General features: G+C 52.2%; 4 protein-coding genes across 6 annotated transcripts in view; 2 read left to right on the top strand and 2 right to left on the bottom strand.

Moving 5' to 3' along the window:
• Positions 1 to 5,776, bottom strand: part of TMEM151B (transmembrane protein 151B) — an 11,207-nt gene extending 5,431 nt beyond the window's left edge. The window contains exons 1-2 of the mRNA XM_004379565.2: positions 5,614 to 5,776; positions 5,412 to 5,518 (exon numbers count right to left, since the gene is read on the bottom strand). Coding sequence (XP_004379622.2) covers positions 5,412 to 5,518; positions 5,614 to 5,776 — 270 coding nt within the window. The remainder of the gene's footprint in view (positions 1 to 5,411; positions 5,519 to 5,613) is intronic.
• On the top strand, positions 5,560 to 13,646 carry NFKBIE (NFKB inhibitor epsilon). Its single transcript, XM_004379514.2, has 6 exons — positions 5,560 to 6,136; positions 8,462 to 8,564; positions 9,269 to 9,491; positions 10,670 to 10,758; positions 10,926 to 11,165; positions 11,930 to 13,646. Exons 1-6 carry the CDS (start codon positions 5,775 to 5,777, stop codon positions 11,993 to 11,995), a joined length of 1,083 nt encoding a protein of 360 aa, XP_004379571.1. The 5' UTR covers positions 5,560 to 5,774; the 3' UTR covers positions 11,996 to 13,646.
• Positions 13,647 to 13,848: 202 nt separating this feature from the next.
• Positions 13,849 to 17,902, top strand: SLC35B2 (solute carrier family 35 member B2). 2 transcript variants are annotated; one of them, XM_023734236.1, is made up of 3 exons: positions 13,849 to 14,508; positions 14,688 to 14,842; positions 15,816 to 17,902. In XM_023734236.1, the coding sequence occupies exons 1-3, from the start codon at positions 14,451 to 14,453 to the stop codon at positions 16,752 to 16,754; spliced, it is 1,152 nt and encodes a 383-aa protein (XP_023590004.1). In that variant the 5' UTR covers positions 13,849 to 14,450; the 3' UTR covers positions 16,755 to 17,902. The 2 variants fall into 2 exon arrangements, with proteins under 2 accessions (XP_023590004.1, XP_023590005.1); XM_023734237.1 differs by lacking the exon at positions 14,688 to 14,842 and having other exon boundaries at positions 14,315 to 14,508.
• Positions 17,857 to 24,142, bottom strand: HSP90AB1 (heat shock protein 90 alpha family class B member 1). Of its 2 annotated transcripts, none has more exons than XM_004379510.2 (12): positions 23,987 to 24,142; positions 22,365 to 22,511; positions 21,503 to 21,709; positions 21,233 to 21,392; positions 20,935 to 21,068; positions 20,442 to 20,747; positions 19,924 to 20,089; positions 19,518 to 19,708; positions 19,252 to 19,399; positions 18,834 to 19,102; positions 18,224 to 18,557; positions 17,857 to 18,108 (listed from the first exon to the last, which is right to left on the bottom strand). In XM_004379510.2, exons 2-12 carry the CDS (start codon positions 22,509 to 22,511, stop codon positions 17,999 to 18,001), a joined length of 2,172 nt encoding a protein of 723 aa, XP_004379567.1. In that variant the 5' UTR covers positions 23,987 to 24,142; the 3' UTR covers positions 17,857 to 17,998. The 2 variants fall into 2 exon arrangements, with proteins under 2 accessions (XP_004379567.1, XP_023590003.1); XM_023734235.1 differs by lacking the exon at positions 23,987 to 24,142 and adding an exon at positions 22,922 to 23,163.
• Positions 24,143 to 24,855: the final 713 nt, after the last annotated feature.

Genomic DNA, 24,855 nt, shown 5'->3' with positions numbered 1-24,855 from the left:
CTCCGCCTTCTCCAAGCCTACCTAATAACCACCGCCAAAGGGGAGAAGCAACAGGGGCCCACCCGCACACCCTTCCTGCTCCCAGCCTTGCTAACTGCACCCCCTTCCCATGCTAGGAAGATCTGTGCGGCAACTCCTCTCCGTCTGTGCTCTGCGGAGGGGGCGCCCGAGGTTCAGTCAACATCCCTCCGCATCCCTGCTTCCTGGGAGTTCCTGGGGCTGAGGGTTGGGGAGAGGAAACTGAGTCTTGAGACTCTAGGGAAGATCTCGTCTTCTCAATTGGGTGGTAAAGGGTTAAGACAGGAGCCAGACCTCACTGGCCAGTCCCAGCTGAACAGGAACGGAATAAGGTGAAAAGGAAGGGATCGAAGCCAGATGTGAGAAAGAACTAACAGGGCGTAAGAAAGGACATTGGAACTGGCCTTCACTGAACCGTCTTTCTTCCCTAGAAGAAAAGCCTCAGAGAAGCAATGAAGTGTGTACAACGCTGTAGGCTGGAGGTCAGGAAGCCCAAGTTCTAATTCTCAATCCCATCTCTGCCATTAATGTGTTGTGTGACTTTGGGCAAGTACCTTCCCTTCTCTGAGCCTTAGTTTCTTCAGCTGTGCGTTGAGGAAGTTGACTGGACAATCTCTAAGGCTCTGACCTTCTGTGGGTGTAGGAGTCCCAGACCACAGGCCAGACTGAGAAACTGCAGGCAGCCTACCCCTTCATGCCACCCAACCCACATTGCTTTTCTCTGCATTCTCTAGGACAAGCAGGAAGGAAACTGACATTCATTCATTCATTCATTCATTCCTAGATGCATCCATTCAATAGGCAGATATTAGGTACCTACTGTGTGCCCTGTTGAGAAATGAAACACACAATTTCCTACCCTCAAGGAGTGCAAAGTCTAATACGGGGTGTTGGCATGGAAACCAATTGTTATAATAAAAACCAGTTGCGGTTGAATTGATTCCAACTCATAGCGACCCCCTTGTGTGTCAGAGTAGAACTGTGCTCCATAGGGCTTTTAATGGCTGATTGTTTCAAAGTAGATGGCCAGGCCTTTCTTCCGAGGTACCTCTGGGTGGATTCAAACCTCCAGTCTTTCAGTTAGCAGGAGAGTGCATTAACTGTCTGCACCACCCAAGGACTCCATCATTATGATAGAATGTGATAAAGGCCATGTATGATTAATCTGTTTGCACAAGTCACTGTGGAATCCTCCTCTGTGTCATGTGCCACATTAGGGTCTTTGACATATATTAACTGTTTTCACTATTCACCCACAAGGAAGCAAAGCAGAGGGAGTGACTTACTGAAGGTCACCTGCTAGCACTTTACAGAGCTAGCCCTAGAATCCAGATCTTTGTCATTCAAAAGTCCGTGGGTATACTTGTGGGTAGGAAGTTAGCTTGAGGCAATGCCTGTGCATATGATCTCTAGGGATAGCGTACAAGTATAGCGATCTGTCTGGAATGTTCCTGCCACTTATTTGTGACAGAAGAGCTACTGCCTCCCCCCATAACTTCTGGGCCTGCTTCCATTTTCTCATTCTTCCCTTTCCAGGCAAGAAGAAGGGGCTCTCTGTCTGCCTATTGCTTCGGAACTATCCAGCCTGCATGACCCTCTCAAGGTCAGTGTGCCCATCCTCCTGTCCCAAACAGAGGAGGGTTGTGGTCCTGAAGAGACAGGGGTTTACATTCACTTCTATGACAGAGGAGTACTCCCACTTGGTGACTCCTTCCAATGTCACCCACGGTTTTAGGGAAGTTCTGCCTCACAGCTAACTCTAACCCCTCATGATCTGGTGTCAGCACATTCCACCTAGTTTAGTCCTCACTGCAGACAGAGAACAAACAGAGGTCCTACTCCTGGCCTTTCCCAACCCGGATAAGATCCTTTCATTCCCCATTTAGTTATTATAATTCCCCCCCACACACACACACACACTGCCTTCCCATCCCACCTCCACCTTAGGGGACTCTGGAAGAGGGACAGCACAACTCCTTCTGGATAACCTCAGAGCTCCTGGGAGACAAAAGACCACCGCTGCCTCCTTTTCCATTCATACACACTACCCTTCTCTGCAGGCTCAAGGAAAAGAGGAATAGAGAGAGGGGGCTGTGGAAGGAGCCAGCTGACCGGCTGGTCACCATGGAAACCAGGCCTATTTCCCAAAGATGAGCCTGGCTGGGGTGGGCGGAAGTCGGGAGAGGGGGCACGGCAAAGGGAAACAGAACACACCAGCAGAGAGAAAGACCGGAGGGGTCTGACCTCAGAGAAGACTGGGGCAGAGTAGGCCCTGACCACACCATGACCTGAGTCGAAGTCCCAGGTCATCCTTCCAGATAACATTGCCATGATCCCTCTCCCCATTCCTGGAGTGTCCCCAGGAGGGCTTCCTGTCAGAGTTCCGGCTCTGGTGCTGGAGGCAATGGGTGACTCAATGCTGACCTCATGTGGCCAGAAAAGGGGCTGCCACACACCTGGCTGAGATATCCGAAAAACCCGAAACCCATTGCTGCGGAGTCAGTTCCGACTCCTAGCGACCTTTTTGAGAGTAGAACTGCCCCATAGGGTTTCTAAGGCTGTGATCTTTACGGTCTTCCTTATTTATTGTCCAGCTTTCTCATGCATATGAGGCGATTGAGAATACCATGGCTTTGTCCACAATCAGCATCCACGGAAACAGCAGTCAAGAAATCAAACGACAAATTGCATTGGGCAGTTCTGCTGCAAAAGACCTCTTTAAAGTGTTAAAAAGCAAAGAGGACTAAGGTGTGCCTAATCCAGGCCATGGATGAAGAAGAACTGATGCCTTTGAATTATGGTGTTGTCGAGGAATATTGATTATACCATGGACTGCTAGAAGAAGGAACAGATCTGTTTTGGAAAAAGTACAGCCAGAATGCTCCTTAGAAGCAAGGATAGTGAGACTTCGTCTTGCTTACTTTGGACATGTTATCAGGAGAGACTGGTCCCTAGAGAAGGACATCATGCTTGGTAAAGTAGAGGTTCAGCAGAAAAGAGAAAGACTCTCAAGGAGATGGATTGACACAGTGGCAGCAACAATGGGCTCAAACAACGATTGTGAGGATGGCGTCAGACCGGCAGTGGTTCGTTCTGTTGTGCATGGGGTTGCTACGAGTTGGAACCTACCTGATGACACCTAACAATAACAATAACAAATTCTTTATGGTAGCAGACTGCCACGTCTTTCTCCCACAGACAGACGGGTGGGTTCGAACCGCAGACCTTTTCGTTAGCAGCCAAGCGCTTAACCACTTCGAGACCAGGGCTCCTCAATCAGACATCAGGTACCTAATATCTGTCTTTGGTCAGGGCCAGATATCCGACTGGGTTAGGGTTGATTTTTCCTCAAATGCAGCGTCTGGGCAAATGAAAGGGGTGGTTACTGTACACTCATGAGTTTTTGTGTCCTGTATAGGGTCACTATGAGCGGAAGCCCTGGTGGCATAGTAGTTAAGTGCTACAGTCAGCAGTTCAAATCCACAAGGTCCTCCTTGGAAACTCTATGGGGCAGTTCTACTCTGTCCTATAGGGTTGCCATGAGTCGGAATCAACTCGACCGCAACGGATTTGTTTGTTTTTTTTTTTGTTAATGGAGACTCAGATGCCCCCACCCCATGCAGTTTCAGTCTTGAAAAAACAAAGGTTTCACTGAAAAAATTTTTTTTACAGCTTTGTATTAAAGACAAGTGAACTCTGCTCTGCACTTCCTGACTGTTTGACTTTGGACAAGTCAACTCACCTCTCTGGGCCTCAGCTTCACAACTGTAAAATGGGGATGATAATGCCTGATTTTGAACCCAGGCAGTCTAGGTCAAGAGTTATTACTACATTTTGCTCCAGCCTTTGAGGATGGGAGAAGAATATACCAGGAGAGGAGGTTGAGAACATCTGAAATTACGCTTACCCCAAGGGAAGGGGATGCTGTCATTTCCTTGGGCTTTCCCATCCCAACACACAATGATAGGAAGTTCTCCCTCTTGGCTTCTCAGTGCTTCATGCTCAACATATGCTCTGCTCATCCAAGAGGATGGAGAACAGTGCACAGCGTCTCCTTCCTGCAGCCCTCCTCTCTCTCCAACCACCCCCCAGAGACCAGGTCCTTCTCTTCTCCCAGCCTGCCTCCCTTCCCATTCCCAGTTGGAATGGAGCCTTCTCTGCCCCTTATCCCACTGGGTAGGTGGCTTGACTGTGTGCCCTGACAGCACCCTGTTCTCATTTCTGTCTTAGCACAGCCACTCTGTGTTGTAATTGTCAGGGAGCTTTGTTTTAAATTTTATTTTGTTGTTGTTGTTGATAGTATGCACGGCAAAACATACACCAAGCCAGGGAGCTTGTATCTTTTGTTGTTGGTGATGGTGGTTTTTGGTTATTACTGTTACTGTGATACTCATTTTTGCCTCCAGCGGCAAGAATAATGTCAGACATATTGAAGCTCTATACATGATTGTCAAAGGAGTGAATGGATAGCTGAATAAACCAAGGTTACATGGGGGAGGGCAGTGGGGAAGCTGGTTAGGAGCTGTCTACATTCACCCCAGCCCCCTCTCCCAATGTCAGAGGTGGAAAAGGTGGATGTTCCCTTGAGAGCGATTCCCTAAGGGCATTGCTGGATCCTAGGCCACTGGTGCTTGGGGGAGGAGAAACAAGGAAGGGGGTAAATCATGGAACACTCATTTGGGGCTCACCAGGTGGGTGGGAGTTCTCCTAAGGCCTCCCTGGGCCCAGGGAAAGCAGCAATGGGAAAGGAAGAAAGATGGGCTGGGGCTGGGTCCTTGTCAGGGATCTCAGCAGAGTGTGGCTCAGCATGTCTGGGGCCTCCCCCTCCTGGCCCCACCATGAGGAACTAAACTTCCCTGGCTAGTAGGGGTAACCAGATGCTGCAACCACCGGAGGCCAGTGTTTCACCCCTGTGAGGAAGAAGAAACCCCATGGCCATTCGGCTTTTTTAAACACCAGTCTGCCTGAGAAACCTACTTTCCAAAAACAAATCCTCATGCCCAATTCTATGTGATCTGGAAGTTGACACAGGAGACCCTCTCTCCAGGACCCACTTTAAAGATAGTGGGTGTCCCCTTTCTCCACCCAAATTTGTGGGCACTGATAGGAAACGAAGAGAAAGCAAGAGAAACGGGGAGGGGATGGGAAGCAATGATTCCCCATCCCACCACCCACCTGTTCTCCCCACAAGATGTCCAGCTCATGCGGACGATTAATAAATATTTCTTTAAAAACCAACATAGAATTAATGAATGAAATTAAGAAGGAAAGGGGAATAAGTGAATGAATGGGTGGATGGATGAATGAAAGAAAGGATGGATGGATAGATGGATAGATGACTGGACTAACGAACGAGTGAGTCAGGAGCGGTTAAGCCATGACTCGGAACCAACGCAGAGGGAGGGATGAGGGGGATTCCGGAGGGGCGGGGCCACTGTCCGGAAGCGCTGTGGGGGCGGGGCCGGGGGCGGGGCCGCCCGGCGCGCGGCCACCCTGTGGGCTGAGGGGCGGGGCGAGGGAGAGGACCAGACACGGCTGCCTGCTACGCTGAGTAGCCGCTGCGGTGGATCTGGTCTGTCTCCGACCCTTGTCTACACTTCTGGTCGACCCCTCGGACCCTCCAAAGCCCAGGAAGGAGGCCACTTTGGGCCAGGTGCCAGCTCAGCGAGGCGGCCCCGCAACCCGGAAAGGCAGCGCAGCGGAGTCCGGAGCCGGATCCTGCTGGAACCCGGCCCCCGCGGGCCGGCGCCGCGGGCATGTCGGAGGCGCGGAAAGGGCCGGACGAGGCGGATGAGAGCCAGTATGATTCCGGTATCGAGTCTCTGCGCTCTTTGCGCTCCCTGCCCGAGTCCACCCCGGCCTCCGGGCCCTCCGACAGCGGCAGCCCCCAGCCCTGGACCCAGCCCCGGGGAAACGCCAAGGAGCCACAGGAGAAGGAAGACGCGGATGGGGAGCGGGCTGATTCTACCTATGGCTCCTCCTCACTCATCGAACCCCTGCCTTTGCTGGGGGGCGCCGAGGCCGAAGACCCTGCCCCAGGCTCGCCGCTCCTCCCCGCGGGGGCGCTGAGCCCTCAGCAGCTGGAAGCACTTACTTACATCTCCGAAGAAGGAGACACGTGAGTTCGGGGCCGAGGCTCAGGCAGGACCCCTTCCTCCCAATTCTAACTCTAGGCCTCCCCAGGAGCCGCTACAGGCCAGGCTCCCCTCCACCCCCACAAGGATCCTTCTAGGCAACCGCCCGGAAAGGGGCAGTCCCCACTGTCTTCCAGACTCCAAACTCTCAGCCAACTTTTGAGTTCTAACCAGGCCGTAGGACTTAGCATCATCTCTCTGCTCTCCCTTTTGGAGGTGGGCAGAGCCCTCCTCAGACGCCTGGAACCCCAGCTAGCATCTTGGAAACCTACCAATAACCCACCCCTAGGAAGAGAAAATTCCCCTGACCAGTCCAGTTTTTTTCTTTTTTTCCCTTGAGGGGGAGGGGGCATCCTTGTTTACTCAGTATCTGGGATTCTCATCTCCTGACCTCAGAATGCCCTGTCTCAAGGAACCAGAGTTGCCAGTTACAGGTTGCCAGTGGAGGCTGGGAGGATAGGTAGGGGGGTGCCACGGTGCAGAGCTGGGGCTGGCTCTGAGGAGGAGTAGGTGAGCCAGGCTGGAGCACCCTTGCCCCAGCAGACAGACAGGCGGCTGGCTGCCCCAGCTTACTTCCTCCTCTGCAGGGAAAGGGGAAGTGACGGCTGGAATCAGCCTGCCCCATGCCCTCCCCGTTCTGAGCCCCCCAGGCCCCCTCACTGTCCTGCCTAACCCCCCCATTTACTCTTACCACCTCCCCCCCCCCGAGACCCAGGTGGATCTTGATGGGGACTGGGCTAGAGGGCAGTTGAGATGAGAAGCAGATGTGTGGGAGGAGCTGGCCAGCTGAGGACTTGCCCCTCAGAAAGAAGAAAACACGGACAGGGGAGGGGGTGGCTGGGATTTTGGATGAGAAACAGAGAGGCTGGGGTCCCATACTAGGGCAACCAGGATAAATGAATGGGGATGGAGGAGGCAGCGGGGGTGCTGGCCCTGACCTTTTTGGAGGTACAGGGGTCCTAATTCTGCATGGCTTTGGGCAAAGATGGTTGGTGGAAGAGGAGTGAACCAGGCCTTTTTGCACTGTGTGCCTGCATCACCAGCCCTCAGGCCCAGAACCCCAAGATTTCAGGGGCTCCATGTAAGATATCTACAGCTGACTTTTGATCCAGGAAGTAGGAACTTGTGACCCTGGCCTCCTTTCTTGGTCTTTCAGCCCCACTTTTACCATCTCTATAAGAGACAGGTGTACTAGTCCAGATTATGTGTGGGAGAAAGAGCGTCAGGATTCCCCAGGGGTTCGCCAGAGACAAGGGGGCACTTTCCTCCCTCAGAGGTATCTGGGTTGTGGGAGGTATGGAAGTGGGAAGAGGAAGTGGGAGGAAGGGAGAGAGGGAGAGGGAGGTGGCTGCAGGAATGTGACCCAGAGAGCAGGCCCTGGCTGAGGGGATTTCCAGAGTGGTTCCTCCCTCCCGTCACTCTCTCCTGGGCCTCTCCTGCTGCCTGCCTGTCTCCAAAGCCAGCCCCCTCTTGCCTGAGCAGCCCCTTCCCCAGCCCAGATACAAGCCTCTCACTCAGGCTCCAAGGCAGCTGTCCTGGCCCAGACCTTGCTGCTCTGGCTTTCATTTTCCCACCTGACGTAGGGAAACCCCAGGACACGGGAACTCCCCTCCCAGCTGCCTCTTCTCCCTTAGTTTAAGGTTCTTGGCCTCCAATAAGCATGCATTTTCTGCACTGCACAGACCTCTCCTCGAAGTTGCACTCAGGAGTCGAGGGCCTCTGGTCAGGCCCACCTTGCCTGTGCTGTCTGGAGGGGTCCCTTTTGACTCCCTGTGAATGTCAATAGGACAGGATGCCGTGCTGTCTCCTTGCTCCTCTTCCAAGAACTGTTTTCTGTCCCGTGGAATGTGTAACACTGAGTTGCTGGAGGGGTGACCCCACACCCCACCGCCTCTTTTCTCCCTATTGGGGTGGGAGGTGGGGAGCACAGCCCTGGAAACCCCCTCTGGGCTCCTCCGACAGCTTTCAGTTTGGCTTTGAGCTGCAGCTGGCCTGGTGGGGCCCTGGGGGCAGAAGGATGTGGGGTGTGGGCAGACTATGGACAGGAAGGCCCTTGTCCCATCAGCACCCTGCCCACATTCCCACCCAGCCAAGGCCCTCCTGAAGGCCAGAGATGGGAACTTGGAGCTCTCACCCCCAGGATCCTGGCTTCTCACACCAGCCCTCACTTCCTGGCCCAAACTCTCACTTCCTGCACCTACCCAGTGGGTGGCTGTTTGGTGGTTAATGTGTTCTTTCTAACCCCAGGACCCTAGTTGGCTCTCTAGCCTGGGCCCTGACCCCAAGCCTTGCCCCTGACCTCTCCCCAGGCTGGTCCACCTGGCAGTGATTCACGAGGCCCCAGCTGTGCTGCTTTGTTGCCTGGCTTTGCTGCCCCAGGACGTCCTGGACATTCAGAACAACCTTTACCAGGTAGGTAGAGAAGGTGGGCTGTGCTCAGATACCCATACCTGCCCTGGCAGCCATCCCCAGCAGCCATACAAGATTCCTTAGGCTGCTCGCTCAAGAAGCCATATACCAGACACTGGTCTAGAAGATGAGGATTCAGAGATGGGTAAGAAAGACGCAGCCTCTGCCCAAAAGGTGCTCACATCCTGGGGTAGGTAGGGAACTCATGTCAACACCTAATTACACAACATGGTGATAAGAGTTGTGGTAGAGACATACCAGCTGCTGTGAGATGCAATTTATGTGTGGCGCAGCCAGGGAAGGCAGTCCAGGAGATCACATCTGAATGAGGCCTCGAAGAAGGAGTTTGCCATCTTTCCTCCCTGCAAGCCCTTCCCTACAGCCTGGTCCCTGGGGATAATGAGGTCTCTCCAGAGGGTGAAGGGCTAGACCCTGCCCCCATCTGGCCTTTCTTCAGGGGCTAAGAGGGCCTGCAAGAAGGGCAGGGGGCCACTTCCCTCACCCTGCTGCCAGAATGGAAATCCCAAGAGTTTGTGGAGTGACAGAGGGAAGGGCTTGGTAGTGTTTCCTTTGAAGACCATGGCCCTGGACTTTATAGGCTGCCCTCAAAGGTGCTGGCAGGTGGGAATTCCTGTGCCCACCTTAGCATGTTCCCAGAGGGAGGGGCATGCCACAGTGGCCCTGTTACTCTCTACTTGTGCCCACAGACAGCGCTTCACCTGGCTGTACATCTGGACCAGCCGGGTGCAGTTCGGGCTCTGGTGCTGAAGGGGGCCAGCCGGGTGCTACAGGACCGGCATGGTGACACAGCCCTGCACGTGGCCTGCCAACGCCAGCACCTGGACTGTGCCCGCTGCTTGCTGGAGGGGCGGCCGGAGCCAGGCAGAGGACCGCCTCACTCCCTAGACCTCCAGCTGCAAAACTGGCAAGGTTCGGGCAGCCTAGGGGTCCTGTAGGATGAGGAGGGGGCAGGAGACAGGGATTCCAGTCTCAGGGAAGGGAGGGCCACAGCATGTTCATTGACTCACGTCCAGCTCTAAGCATATAGGTACTCAGTACATCTTTGCTGAATAAATGAGTGATGAATAAAGGAATTTGATTTAGAATTTACCAAGCACCTACTGTATGCTGATTGCAACTCACAGAAACCCTATAGGACAGAGTACAACTGCCTCACAGGGTTTTCAGGCAGCAGCTGGTGAATTTGAACTGCTGACCTTTTGGTTAGCAGCCAGTATCGTAACAGGGCTTCAGTAGGATCGCTATGAGTCGAAATCGACTTGACGATAACGGGTCTGTGTTTCTTTTGGTACTATATGCTAAGCAGAGAGCTAACCCTGCCCTCAGTATATTCCGTTTAATAGAGATTAGATGAACTCATTCATTCATTCAGCAGAAATGTACTGAGGGCCCTCTGTGTGCCAGACATGATTTAGGGCTGGGCGTTCATCTGTGAACGAAACAGAGTGAGACAGACAGTATATATAAGAAGTAAATTATGTAGTGTGTTAAAAAATAGTAAGAGCTGTGGAAAAAGAGCAGAGTAAGGGGAATAATGGTGGGGGGGGTTGGGAGCGGGAGGCCTGATGTGATTTTTAAATAGAGTGGTCAGGGAGGGCCTCGTGGAGCAGGGGCATTTGAACAGACTTTGCAGGAGATGAGGGACGTGAATGTGAACCTAATTCTCTACTACTAGGCAGAGTAGGCTCTGGGGCAGGGGAGCACACATGAGGAAGTGGCAGCTGGGGAGGTCCTGGGGGTGTGAGGATCCCAGAGAGCTTCTCAGAGAAGGCAGCTTTGGGACTGGGCTTGAAGGCAGTGTGTGTACAGGTGGGTATGTGTGTGGGGAGGGAGGGGTCTCTCAGCAACCTGACCCTTGAACCGTGAAAGTTTCAATAACATGACTCTGAAAATGTGGAAACTTTGAGTTCCTTTCCCCTCAGACTTTTGAGGGGGTTTTTGGGTTTACGTTTTAACGGTCCTGTGATCAGAGGCATTGAGTGGGCAGTGGGTCCCTTGGGGCTGAGGGGTAAGGAGGTCCCTGAAGAGAAGGGAGGGAGGGAGTTAGCGGATGCAGATCAGCAGCTCCTGCCCTCACTGCATTCCAGGTCTGGCCTGTCTGCACATCGCCACCCTGCAGAGGAACCGGCCACTGATGGAACTGCTGCTTCAGAATGGAGCTGACATTGATGTACAGGTGAGGCAGCCAATCAGGGAGCTGTCAGGGTGCTCCCCCCACCTCCAGTCCAGCCCCAGGTCCCCTGCCCATCAGTCGGAAGTGGTGGTGCTCAACTCCTCATCAATGGCTCAGGCCCAGCACACTGCCTCTTGAGGGCCTTGGCTGATATCCATATTCCCTTCCAGGAAGGCACCAGCGGGAAGACTGCGTTGCACCTGGCTGTGGAAACCCAGGAGCGGAGCCTGGTACAGTTCCTGCTCCAGGCTGGTGCCCGGGTGGATGCCCGTATGCTCAACGGGTGCACTCCCCTGCACCTCGCAGCTGGCCGGGGCCTCAGCAGCATCTCATCCACCCTGTGCGAGGCAGGAGCTGACTCGCTGCTTCGGAATGTGGAGGATGAGACACCCCAGGACCTGGCTGAGGATGTAAGAGGCATACATACTGTGCTCCGCCCTCGAGGACCTCCCATTCCCAGAGCAGGGACTGGAATCAGCTGAAAGGGCCAGACTGGAAGTTAGGAGCCCAAGGTCTAATCCAGGACTCTGCCACTAACTAGTTGTGGGACCTTGGGCGAGACTCTACCCCTCTCTGAGCCTGTTCCCTTAGTTGGACAGGACCAGGGGGCCCAAAGTGGGACTCCTACAGGGTCCCTGCAGCTACAGTGAATCGGTGAAGCAGGCCTAAGACAAGAGAGGGTGGTGGAGCCTGTGGGAAACTAAGAGTCCACGCCGCAGGGCCCCTGTGCTCATCAGCAGCAGATGGTTGCAGAGTAGGAACACAACCCATGTTACCAGGTCTTCCAATTTTTTAAGAGAGGTGAAACCAAGATTTTCTGTGCAGTCTTCCCCGTTTTTAAGTGTTCAATATAAAAAGTATTCAGAACGTTTTGTGGGCACCCTCTGCCACCCCCAAAATACCAGACCTGTGGGCTAGACCACCTCTAAGGTCCCTCCTAGCTCTGATATTCTGGCATTATCTTAGAGAATGAGGGCTTGCCTTAGGCATCAGGGCTCTGTCTAGCCCAGAGGGGCCACTGTCTTCTGGAAATAGAAAGGCTTGTTCCTTGATGTCCTTTAACTGTCATTTGGTGGAGAGGGAGTGGCCCAACAGCTTTCCCCAGCTTCCCTCTCTGGCTACTACCTTTATTTTTATGACCCCTGACCCTGCTTCTCTCCATTCTTTCTCTCAGCCCTTTGCTCTTTTGCCCTTCGATGACCTGAAGATCTCAGGGAAGCCGCTTCTGTGTGCTGACTGAAGCCCAGGCAGGGTCTGGGGCCCTGGGGTGCCTCCTCTTCCCATCTGGAAGCTGAAGCCACAGCTGCTGCAGTTTGGGCCCAGGCAATGTACCATTCTGGTGCCTTGGGGATTGCAGGGGCCACAGCCTGGGGCCAGCACAGTCCTGAGCTGAGAGGAGGGATCAAAAGGTAGAGAGAGCCAGTCTGGAAGGACAAGCTTCCCCAGTGGATGGAGACTCTCAGAAGACCCCCAGAGGTATCCCAGGCATCCTGGGCGAAGCTTGTTTGCCCCTCTGGAAGATGGCAGAGGCTCCTGTTTCTGCCCACGTTGGATCAGCCGAAAATTGCCAACCAGTGCAAAAACATGGACTCTCCTGAGTGAGAGAGGCTGAAACATAAGCAAGCAGGACCCTGAGGGGGTCCCATCTTACTGCTGTTGAGGACTCTAAAAGACTTGTTTAAAGACTTCATGCAGAAAGCCCTGGCTGAAATGAGCCTTTGGGGGAGGGGAAGTTTCAGTAATATGACACTAAAATGGTAGACTTTTTAAAAGTTTTCCCCTCTAGAGTTGTTTTGTGCGTATGCATATCTATGTGTGTGTGTTGGGGATTTTTAGACAGGCCTGCCCTGTGACCTTGTGGTAGAAGCAGAGGGAGAGAAATTGTCCCCTGGGCAGGGTAGGGCCTTAGTGGGTGGGGGTGGAATACAGTGGGTAATAATCCTCAGGCCCTCCTTTCTTACATCTCAGACACCTGTCCTTTCTATGGAAATGCAGGTGGAGAGAAGGAGGGATGGGAAGACACAGGCCCTGGAGGCCTCGTCACTCTCCTGGCAGCTGCCATCTGGAAGAGCTAGTTTAGGGAGGGTGGGCAACAAGGGAGCTGTGACTTAAAAAATTTTTTTTTCCTCTTTCCACACCTGTTTGAGGACCCTGCGAGGTCAGGCCTACGCTGGGGTGAAGAACATGGGGGTGTAAACCAACAAGGTGTCTGTCACTTGGAGCTTATAGTCTAGTGAGACAGTCCTGAAAATCATAAACTTACAAGTAAATATGTGATTATAAGTTGCGGTAAGTGCTGTGAAGGAAAAGAATAGTGAGAATGAAAATGCTTTGGGTGGTCAGGGAACTCCTCTTATTTCAACTCTGACGACATAAGGATGAGTAAGGGATGACTGCGGACTGCATTCAGAAGACCGGCCTCTGGTGAATTAGAGGAACTAAGAGCAGACCAGTGGGACTCTACGCCGGGTAGGTGAGTGGGCGAGGAGGACAGGGGCCAAGCCAGGCAGAGCCTTGAAGGTCATGGGGAGTGGGGGACAGGATTGCTGACCCAGACAAAAAGGGAAGGGGGCATCTCCATCCTGTCAGAAAGCAGGAAAACTAATACAAGGGGAAGTGCCTGGAACGCAGAATCTCAATGCCCACGTCCATAATATGGCAATGGTCACCATCACCTCCCGGGATGATTGTGAGCGTTAAAGGCGCTCACAAAGCAGAGGGGAGACACCGGGAGGGCGCCCTTCAAAGGCTGGGGGCTCCCCGCTTTCCCCTCCCAGGAAAAGCCTAGCTTCCCGGAACCGAGCCGCGTCTCCCTCCGGGCCGCGCGAGGGCGCTGTGGCCGGCGGCGGCCTGGGGCGCTACATGGTCACGGCGCGGAGCGGAGGGGCAGCCACCGGAATGGAGGCGGGAAGAACGCGGCACTTCCGCTAGCCGCTAGCTCACTGGCTGCTCCAGGAGGCGGCGGAGGGAGTGCGCGGCCCGGGGACTGCATTCCCCGGTCCCCCTCCGCCCCACGCGGCCGGGAACATGGACGCCAGGTGAGGGGCTAGGGGAGCGATGGCTCTCACGTGACTGAGCCCCTGGGCCACGTGACTGCCGCCCCTCCGAACGGGGCTCCGGGTGGCGTCTTCGCTTCTGGGCTGGAGGCCCACATAGCGCTTCCCGTAGCAGGCTGGGTTGGAGGGCAGGCATGGTCTTGTGCCCCTTGCGGGGGCTTCGGGAGTGTCGGGTTGAGGGGTTGGGCAACCCTGGCGCTACGGGAACGTGGAGGCGGGGTTAGGAAGACAGGGCGCCGCCGCCGGCCTGAGCAGCCGGCGAGCGCTAGAGGGAACAGAGGGGACCTGTGTGGCCGGAGGGGCGGGTCCGACCCTGGGGAGGGAGGAGCCCTGCTTAGCCCGCACCGGTCCCCCTCCCTGCCCCCGGAGAGAGAGAGGTTCTTTGTCCAGCTGGGCTGCAGCGGAGGGCGAGGGGGAGGAGACACCGGGCCCTTCTCCAGTGTGGCCTCGGACCAAGTGGATAAGGAACTGCACCCTAAACCTTGTGTCCGCTACCCCTGCAGGTGGTGGACAGTGGTGGTGCTGGCCACGCTCCCCTCCCTAGGGGCAGGCGGGGAGGCTCCTGAAGCCCCTCCGGAGTCATGGACCCAGCTATGGTTCTTCCGCTTTTTGGTGAATGCTGCTGGCTATGCCAGCTTTATGGTGCCTGGCTACCTACTGGTGCAGTACTTCAAACGGAAGAACTATCTGGAGACAGGTGTGTGGGGAAAGGGCGGGGAATTGTGGTAGGTTCGGAATTCGGGCTGTGGCCGGCAGTCCAGACGGATGTGGCTTAGGGAGGGATGGGCCAGGGAGGCCAGCAGGGCAGAGTGGCTGCTCTGAAGGATTAGATGATACGGGAAAGATTTGGGGTGTGACTTTGTGTACCTTCTCCAGGTAGGGGCCTCTGTTTCCCCCTGGTAAAAGCCTGTGTGTTTGGCAATGAGCCCAAGGCCTCCGATGAGTCCCCCCTGGCTCCCCGGACAGAGTCAGCAGAGACCACCCCCACTTGGCAGGCTCTGAAGCTGCTCTTCTGTGCCACAGGCCTCCAGGTAGGTAGGCAGGCTCTGTTTTTTTCCTGAGCTGCAACCAAAGTTTTCACCATACCAGTCCTACTGTAACAGGTTTGCTGGTTGGTGTGTTATGTGTCCCCCTCCTCCTCCCTGGGGCACACTGCACCCCCATCTTCTTGGAGGTGGTTGGAGGAAATGCTGCCTTTTCTTTCCTCCTTTTTCTCCTCTCCCAGCGCTGATATCAAAAGTAAGAGAGGCCTTATCCTCTTTTCTGTGATTTCTACTGTTCTATTATTACGCTTCCCCCTGCACCAATGTGTCTCATATACTGTGACCCCACTGATAAAACATTGGGCAGGGAGGGGGGGCACTCTGCCCTTCCCCAATACTGCATGTGAGAGGAGTGCTAGGATGCTGACTGCATGACACCTCGGAGTGGGTAGTAGTCCTGCCTTGCATATAATGATGAACTAAGAGCTGTCCAGCTCTAAGAAGTCTTGCCTCCATGAACTGGTGAAGGATAGGAAATGCTTTCGATGGAGTCAGCTCCAAAATACCCATACTGTGGGGACAGAGACAGTCTGGGCAGTCTTAAAGCATTTGTCACATTTGATTCCCTACAAGCTGAATCCTGGTACCGACAGTCCAGACTTGGAAGAGGAGAGGAAACTACTAGTAACTACAAAACCAAAAACCAAACCCACTGCTGTCGAGTCGATTCTGACTCATAGCGACACCAGGGGACAGGGTAGAACTGCCCCATTGGGTTTACAAGCCTGTAAATCTTTACAGAAGCAGACTGCTACATCTTTCTTCCACAGAGCTGCTGGTGAATTCAAACCTCTGACCTTCTGGTTAGCAGCGTAGTTACTACAGAGGAACAAACAAAATGTATGCTGTCCTTTAAATCATTTAGACATCATCCTGAGGAAGAGGGAAGTTGAGATCCATTTTTGCCCACCTTTTCCTTCTCTTGCTCATTGGCTCCTCGTTTCTCCCCTGCCCGTACTAGGTGTCCTATCTGACTTGGGGTGTGCTGCAGGAAAGAGTGATGACCCGCAGCTATGGGGCCACGGCCACAACACCAGGTGAACGTTTCACGGACTCACAGTTCCTGGTGCTCATGAACCGTGTGCTGGCACTGATGGTGGCCGGCCTCTACTGTGTGCTCTGCAAGCAGCCCCGACACGGGGCACCCATGTACCGGTACTCCTTTGCCAGCCTGTCAAATGTGCTTAGCAGCTGGTGCCAGTATGAAGCTCTCAAGTTTGTCAGCTTCCCCACCCAGGTGCTGGCCAAGGCCTCCAAGGTGATCCCTGTTATGCTGATGGGCAAGCTGGTATCTCGGCGCAGCTACGAGCACTGGGAATACCTGACAGCCGGCCTCATCTCCATTGGGGTCAGCATGTTTCTGCTGTCCAGTGGACCAGAGCCCCGCAGCTCCCCGGCCACCACACTCTCAGGCCTCATCCTGTTGGCAGGCTACATTGCTTTTGACAGCTTCACCTCGAACTGGCAGGACGCCCTGTTTGCCTACAAAATGTCATCAGTGCAGATGATGTTTGGGGTCAACTTCTTCTCCTGCCTCTTCACAGTCGGCTCATTGCTGGAGCAGGGGGCCCTCCTGGAGGGGACCCGCTTCATGGGACGACACAGTGAGTTTGCAGCCCATGCCCTGCTGCTCTCCGTCTGCTCAGCCTGTGGCCAGCTTTTTATCTTCTACACCATCGGGCAGTTCGGGGCTGCCATCTTCACCATCATCATGACCCTCCGCCAGGCCTTTGCCATCCTTCTCTCCTGCCTCCTGTATGGCCACACTGTCACTGTGGTGGGGGGGCTGGGTGTGGCTGTGGTCTTTGCCGCTCTTCTCCTGCGAGTCTATGCCCGGGGTCGCCTAAAGCAACGGGGTAAGAAGGCTGTGCCCATTGAGTCCCCTGTGCAGAAGGTTTGAGAGGGCAGAGGGGCCAGAGGGGTGAAGTGAAATAGGACCGGTTTTCCGTTCCAACTTCTTGTCAGAGGTGACTGGCTCGAGGGCAGAATGCAGGTTTTCTTCTCAGTATCACAAACCAGCTCTGCAGCTGGGGGTGGAGAGCCCAGGAGGCAGCCTTCCCCTTTGCCTTAAGTCATACTCCAGTAGGCAGGTGTCTTCTCAGCCCCAGGGCAGGCTATGACTAGATGATTGTCCTCTCAGCCCCAGGGCAGGCTATGACTAGATGACTGTCTGCCTGGTGGGGTGGGGGAGGAGGCCAAGGCACCTTCAAGGCCCACTCCCTCTTCCAGGTTCCCCCATCTCACCCTGGCTGTTGGTTCTGCCATCAGCACCTCAGCTGTGCTTGTTCCTCACCTTGAACACCTACTCTTCCGGTCCACTCCCTCGAGACACCTGCATTTCTTACTTTGGTGAGAAAAGCACAAGTACAAGCGCCAGTGCTGCTTTTCCAGGAGGGAGGAGGCGGCAAACCCCACCCAGCACCTCTATCCCCTCCTAGGCGCTGCTCCAGGAGCCACTTGCAGGTTTTGGTACTTCAAAAATAAAAATGTAACTTTTGCTCTTATAATTTTATTAAATTCCTACAAGAGGCTTGTCCTGTGTTTTGGTTTATGTATATAGGCTTTGGGAAGGGAACTGAAAGGACATTTATTACATAATTATTCCAAACTACCTTTAATATCAATGTGTAAATTCTAAACAGCTGTTTCCAATATTTTTTCAACTAAACCATTGGACTTTGCCCACTACTAAGCTCTGATTGATTTAGGTTTTAATTGTGTACCATATACCCCTTAATCACAAATGCATAATAAAAAACCCAGCTTGCTATGCCTAGGATGACAGCAACCACAGTTCAGAGATGGTAGGAGAAAGTTACGGAAATATAAAACGCAGTTACCATATGCACAAAGGAGAGCAGAAGTGTATAAAACAGCATCTTTATTTTGCATACTTTAATTTCAAAACAAAATAAAAAAAACCCTCACAATACACAACACATCCAACCCCATTCTCAAATAAGGGATGGGACTGGGCCTGAGGCCCTTACATCCTACCTTACACTCTCAAGAACAGGAGAGGACCGAAAAAAAAAAAAAACCCACTAGGTATCAACAGATGGAGTCAACTGGGACACAGCCACTCAGGCTGCTGTGGGAGACACAGGGACACTATACAGAGAACACGTTTACGGGTAGAAACTCCTAATCTACTTCTTCCATGCGAGATGCATCCTCATCACCCTCAAGGGGGGGGATCTCATCAGGAACAGCAGCACTGGGCTCCTCAGCTGTCACTTCGTCTTCGTCAATGCCTGCAAATGAAAAAATGCCAAAATGAGATTTGGACCCCATAGCATTAAAAAGTCTTCTCTCCAAGAAGCTAACTCCAACAACTCCTTGCCACACCAGAGTAACAAGGCTACTCACCTAAGCCCAGCTTGATCATGCGGTAGATGCGGTTAGAGTGGGTCTGGGGATCCTCAAGGGAGAAGCCAGAAGAAAGCAATGCAGTTTCAAACAGCAGCACCACCAGGTCCTTGACGGCCTTGTCGTTCTTGTCAGCCTCAGCCTTCTGCCGCAGTGTCTCCACAATGGGGTGATCAGGGTTGATCTCCAGGTGCTTTTTGGCCATCATGTAGCCCATTGTAGAGTTGTCCCGAAGTGCCTGGGCCTTCATGATCCGCTCCATGTTGGCGGTCCAGCCATATGTGCTAGTCACAATGCAGCAGGGTGAAGACACAAGTCTATTGGAGATTGTCACCTGTGGAAACGGTCACAAAAACCTTAGACTTAACAATAATCAACCCGATTACTACTTGAAGGCAAAAACAAAGTTCCAATTCTGAGAAGAAACTGATTCAGTGCCTAATCTTTACAGATGTGTAAATTTTTATAAAAATAATCAAAACCTGACTGGGTGGGAGAGCAAGTGGCAAATGTGCCCTAAACAATAGACTGTCTACTAATTCAGTATTAACAACAGAGTTCTGAGAAAAAAGCAGCCTCACAGATATACCCAAGTTCCCTGATTGCTTACCTTCTCAACCTTCTTATCCAAGATTTCTTTCATGAGCTTGCAGAGGTTCTCAAACTTGGCCTTACTCTCCTCCATTTTCTTCTTCTCCTCTTCATCCTCAGGCAGCTCCAGGCCCTCCTTGGTAACTGAGACCAAGCTCTTTCCATCAAACTCCTTCAGCTGCTGCACGCAGTACTCGTCGATAGGCTCCGTCATATATACAACCTCAAAGCCCCTCTTCCTTACACGCTCCACAAAAGCAGAGTTGGCCACCTGCTCTTTGCTCTCACCTGTAGGGTTACTGCATGTGAGTAGAATGTCTCATACTCTCAGGTCCCAAGTAAGCCCTGCCCCACTCCCCAACCCCAAGTAAGCCCTGGCCCCACTCCCCCACCTCCACCCCTCCAAAAGCTAAGACAAGACCCAGGCTGCAACGCACCAGTGATGTAATAAATGGACTTCTGAGTCTCCTTCATGCGAGAGACATATTCTGAGAGAGAAGTCATCTCATCTCCGGATTGGGAAGTGTGATAGCGCAGCAGCTCCGAAAGGCGCCGCCGGTTAGTAGAGTCCTCGTGGATTCCAAGCTTTAAGGATGGAGAAAGAAAACAATTCAACTTATATGGAAATAATCTCGTTTCCTCTATGTGGATGGAGAAACCCATTAAGAAACTGGACCAAGTGACGAACCATTCGTATCCTTACCTTCAGGTTTTTCGAGAACGCCTCATAAAATTTCTTGTAGTTTTCCTTGTCTTCTGCCAACTCAGAGAAGAGCTCAAGGCACTTCTTGACAATGTTTTTGCGGATGACCTTCAAGATTTTGCTCTGCTGGAGCATTTCTCGGGAGATGTTGAGGGGCAGGTCCTCAGAGTCAACCACACCACGGATGAAGTCTGCAATAAACCAAGGCAAAAACTCAGTAAAAAAAACAGACTTGGTTTGGTCATCCAGACTCAACAAAAAGCTCCATTTGCTCACTGAACCTTCACTTATTATATTGCAGATGACCATAAATTATCAGGGATAAAGACTCTAATCCCATTAATGCTGAAGGTCTCATAACACTTCATCTGACAAAATACATTACACGTCACGGGGATATACTCACTGAGATACTCTGGTATCAACTCATCACAACTGTCCATGATGAACACACGGCGGACATAAAGTTTAATGTTGTTCTTCTTCTTCTTGTTCTCAAAGAGGTCAAAGGGAGCTCGGCGGGGGATGAACAGCAATGCCCTAAATTCCAGCTGACCTTCTACAGAGAAATGCTGAAACGAAGACGACCAAGATAAATCGATAGTGTTATTTCAGAATGAAAATGACTTTTAGTTCCAACACCAAAAGATCTGAGACTATCTGGAATGAATCTAGAATGGGACTAGTACTAACCACATACAATCCTTCAGTGAATGAGAAACAGTCACTAAAGTCAAAACCTTGGCTATATAAAGGACATTACAGAGTCTACCCCGGAAGGGTCATTAGTAAGTGAACTCCTTATGTGGCTCCAAGGCTTTCACAGGTCCCAGCCACCAACCAGTTGGGCAAGTTCTATTTGTCTAAAACCAGCAATATCCTCCTACCTCCTCTCCTACTGAACCAACACGCAAGGCTTCTCACCTTGACTGCCAAGTGGTCTTCCCAGTCATTAGTAAGGCTCTTATAGAATTCTCCATATTCCTCCTGGGTGATGTCATCAGGATTTCTGGTCCAAATGGGCTTAGTCTTGTTCAGTTCCTCTCGATCAATGTATTTCTCCTTAATCTTCTTGGTTTTCTTTTTCTTGTCCTTACCACTATCATCCTCCTCATCTGAGCCCACGTCTTCAATCTTGGGCTTCTCCTCATTGTCCTTATCTTCTTCTTTCTCACCTTTCTCTTCCTCTGCCTCATCATCGCTGATTTCCTTCTCTCGTTCCTTCTCCAACTAAACAGAAAAAAACAAACCCAATGCTGTCGAGTCAATTCCGACTCACAGCGACAACTAAAAGCACCACAAAAACAGTTGGTTCTGGAATACAAACACTAGGGAAAGCAGAAGCTGCGGACCATAAAGTTCTCCAGAACAGACACCTGCATCAGAGAGAAGGGAACGGTCCCCAGCCCATACTCACATAAAGGGTGATGGGATAGCCTATGAACTGCGAGTGCTTCTTCACTACTTCTTTGACTCGCCTCTCCTCTAAGTACTCTGTCTGGTCTTCTTTAAGGTGTAGAATCACTTTGGTACCCCGACCAATGGGCTCACCTAGAAAAAACAAATCAGTTGCAACAGAACCTAAGCAGGTAAAGACTATTTAACTGTATTGCAATAGAGACTGCTTTACAGTAGAATACTCAAAATTTCTACTACAGAATACACTAAAGAATTCTAACCCATTCAATCTTTAACATGAAATCCATAGTACTTACCGTGGTCAGCACGAACAGTGAAGGAACCCCCAGCAGAAGACTCCCAGGCATACTGCTCATCATCATTGTGCTTTGTGATCACAACCACTTTCTCTGCCACCAAATAGGCAGAATAAAAGCCAACACCAAACTGCCCAATCATAGAGATGTCTGCACCAGCCTGCCAAAAAAAAAAAAAAAAAAAAAAAATCAACCAAGTTTTGAAGAAACTGCAAGCCAAAGAACACAGATGAATGTAAATGGTGTGTGCCTAGCTGAAATGCTACATACCTGCAGAGCCTCCATAAATGCTTTGGTACCAGACTTGGCGATGGTTCCCAAATTATTTATGAGATCAGCCTTGGTCATGCCAATGCCTGTGTCCACCAGTGTTAAAGTCCGTTCTTGGGGATTGGGGATGATATCAATTTTCAGCTCTTTACCACTATCTAACTTTGAAGGGTCTGTCAGGCTCTCATATCGAATCTTGTCCAAAGCCTGAAAACAACACAAACAGTATCTTTAGGATTCTGCTTTCTTAAAGCCTACCTCCCTCTTCATCCAAAGAAAATCTTTTGGTTTTCTACTCCCAAACCACCCATTGCCGTCGAGTTGATTCTGATTCATATTGACCCTATAGGACAGAGTAGAACTGCCCCGTAGGGTTTCCAGGGAGCAGCTGGTGGATTTGAACTGCCAACCTTTTGGTTAGCTGCTGTTTAGCTCTTAACCACTGCGCCACCAAGGCTCCTTTCTACTCCCAAACAGCCTGAATTCTGATTACCCTTTGAAGTGAGGCTCAAGAATTAGTTACTTACATAGGTGGTGTCCAGGGAGACCTCCCCCTCCCTTTCAAGCTCAAAATGGCTCCATAGGGCAAGGTTTATTACCTTCAACAGTTGTCGTGTGCCAACTCACAGTGACCCTACAGGACAGCAGAACTGCCCCAGTTTCCTATACTGTTACCTTTATGGGAGATATCCAAGTCTTTTCTCCTGGGCTAGTGAGTTAAAACCACCAGCACTCTAAAGCTTAATCATGGTGCTACCAGAGCTCCTTCCTTCAACAGTAGCCCCCACCAAATGTCAAACTACCCATCTCCCTCTTCTGGGGTACTCAGACTACACCAATGGAGACGCCCAAAAAAACTCACATCAGAAGCGTTAGAGATTAACTCCCGAAGGAAAATTTCCTTGTTGGAATAGAAGGTATTGATAATAAGAGACATGAGCTGGGCAATCTCTGCCTGGAAGGCAAAAGTCTCCACCTCCTCCTCTCCATGGTGTACTTCCTCAGGCATCTGCAATAAGAACAGTCAAGAATTATAGAGGAACAGGATACCCTATGTATTTGCTCTTTCATGTCCCAAACTCCTACAGTTCACCCTGTCAAAAAGTCTAAGTAAAAAGTGGTTTAGCTCAAGGGGCTTTGAACTGGGTGCTACTCATTCCCAAGAGACTGGAGAGCCTTTTTTTTTAAAGACATCAACCTACATCCAAAGTGGAAAGCCAATTAAGAAAATACTAAAATGTTATTTTAACAAAACAGGCTTTTTTTGGAAGGTATCTAGAACTCTGCTACTCAGTGGGTCCAGGAACCTCATTCTCTTAGCAGCTTGTTAGAGATACAATACATTGGCCCCATCTTAGACCTTTGGAAGGCCCAGGGAAAGCCCTACTACACACATTTAAATACGCAAATTACTATTACCTTTTTTGATATACAGAGAATAAAAACCTCGGTAGTAGACTAAAACTAAAATATCACTGAATTAAAATTAGTTCTCCATTAAGCAGTTCTAAATCGAGATAGTATGGAATCCCCAGCAACCACAATGCTGGCCCACGAGGAAGGGGAAAGCAACCCGAGATCGACAGAGAACCCGTCCAGGAGGAGCAATTAAATCCGGACAAAGAACAAAGCTCCAGCATGACCCCAGAGCAAAGAACCAAAGCCGTAAAACCAGGCCAAACTCAAGTTAAGATGGTGGCCGCAGCCCGCGGGCCCGACCCTCGTCACAGCCGGACATGCGCCGGCCTGGGCCACGCGAGGAGGGGGCGCCGCAACACAGCCTGCCTCCGCCTCAGCATCCGGGCACTGGGGCGGGGCGCCGGGCTCCAGAAGCTTCCAGAACAATCCTAGTTCTCATCAAGGGGCGGGAGTAAAAGAGAACCCGCGAATCTTTCTGAGCTCCCCCACCCCACCAAGAACTGCAGGAAAGATCTGGAAAGGAGAAGGAAACACGGTGTGCCGGATAACGACGAAAGCGTCCTTCTCCCCCCACTCCACACCCCGCCCCCCGCCCCCCGCCACGGACCCTCAATGAAAAGGACCCGCCAAACTTGAAAAACACGTCCAACAATAGACAGGCGAAGGCCGGGTAACACGGGGCTGTGCTGGGTCACCTCAAAGGCGCACACCCTCACCCAAGAGGACCCTCCTGCGACCCGTAGCCATGTCCGGAAGTAAAGAGGCCAACATGGCAGCGTCCCGGACCGGCGCGGCTACCACGTGCGGCAGACCACCACTCTAGCCCCACTCCACGACCCACCTCGCCAAGGGCTAGTGGCCAACTGGGGCGAGCTCCGTCACCCGAACCAGACAAAAAGAGTAAAGTGAAGAGCTATTCGAGACCCTCCCCCGTTTCTAAGAGAAACAGAGCTGTCCCAAGGCCATCTCGTCACAATACTTGGGGCTTGGAAAAGTCAGAAAGGACAAATAAAACTCAAGAGATCGCTCGAAAAAGGAAAACCAGAGAGAACATCCCAGCCTTACCTTGAAGGGGAAGGACTGCAAATACCAGGGAGCGGCCGGTAGGGCCTGTGTACAGCTAGCACAAGGGTCAAGGACTGCGCCGGTGTGACTCAAGAGAGCTGTTGCGTCCCCCCAGTCGCTCTATATAAAGCGAAGCACAGCCCAGCAGCTAGTCCCTGGATCCCTCCGCCTTAAAGGAGGATGCCTGTCAGCCCGCACCTGCCGCCACCCGCCCACCTGACGTCATGGTCCAACGACGGGGGGAGGTGCCGGCAAGGCAGAACCCGGAGTGGCTTTGCAGACGCTGTGTTGCTGCATCATCGAGATATACTGTATGTTCGCGCATATTTTCTCCGGGTCACAGTCCGGTCTTTGCAGATAAAGGGCATGACCACCACCACCCCGGCCAGGATTGAGGGGTTGGGAGTGCTTATATAGCATAAATGGCGGATTTAGAAAATGAGGACCCTACTGACCTAAAAAACCAATATGGTAACCGCCCACACCCGTAAAGTCCAGAATCAGGGGAACATCCACACTTTGAGGTGGATACCCTCGTAAAGGGAGTCTTCTGCTTAGCAGTGGGGGTGTAGGTGGCTAATCACCCCACCTCAGCTCTCAGGCCCGACCGTCCTCCTACAGTGGTCCACACATTCCGACAAGAGGAGAGGACTTCCTTCGGGGACTGTGTAGAACTTGGGATCCAATTTTAGGCAGCCCCCCCACCCCCATCCCGGCCCTCCCAGAAGCAGGGGGAAGGGCCAGGGTTTCGAGACTGGGGGGGACGACGGCTGACGGGGACTTTTTGCCAGCGCACGGCGGAAGGAGCGGTGGAGGTAGTGCGAACCTTCCAGCAGTTTCTAGGCTGCTCTCAATGGTCCCGCCCCCAC

This window comes from Trichechus manatus, unplaced genomic scaffold (genome assembly GCF_000243295.1).
Source record: "Trichechus manatus latirostris isolate Lorelei unplaced genomic scaffold, TriManLat1.0 scaffold00065, whole genome shotgun sequence".
Lineage (NCBI taxonomy): Eukaryota > Metazoa > Chordata > Mammalia > Sirenia > Trichechidae > Trichechus > Trichechus manatus.
The sequence above is the reverse complement of the archived record's forward strand: the minus strand, read 5'-3'. Positions and strand labels throughout refer to the sequence as shown.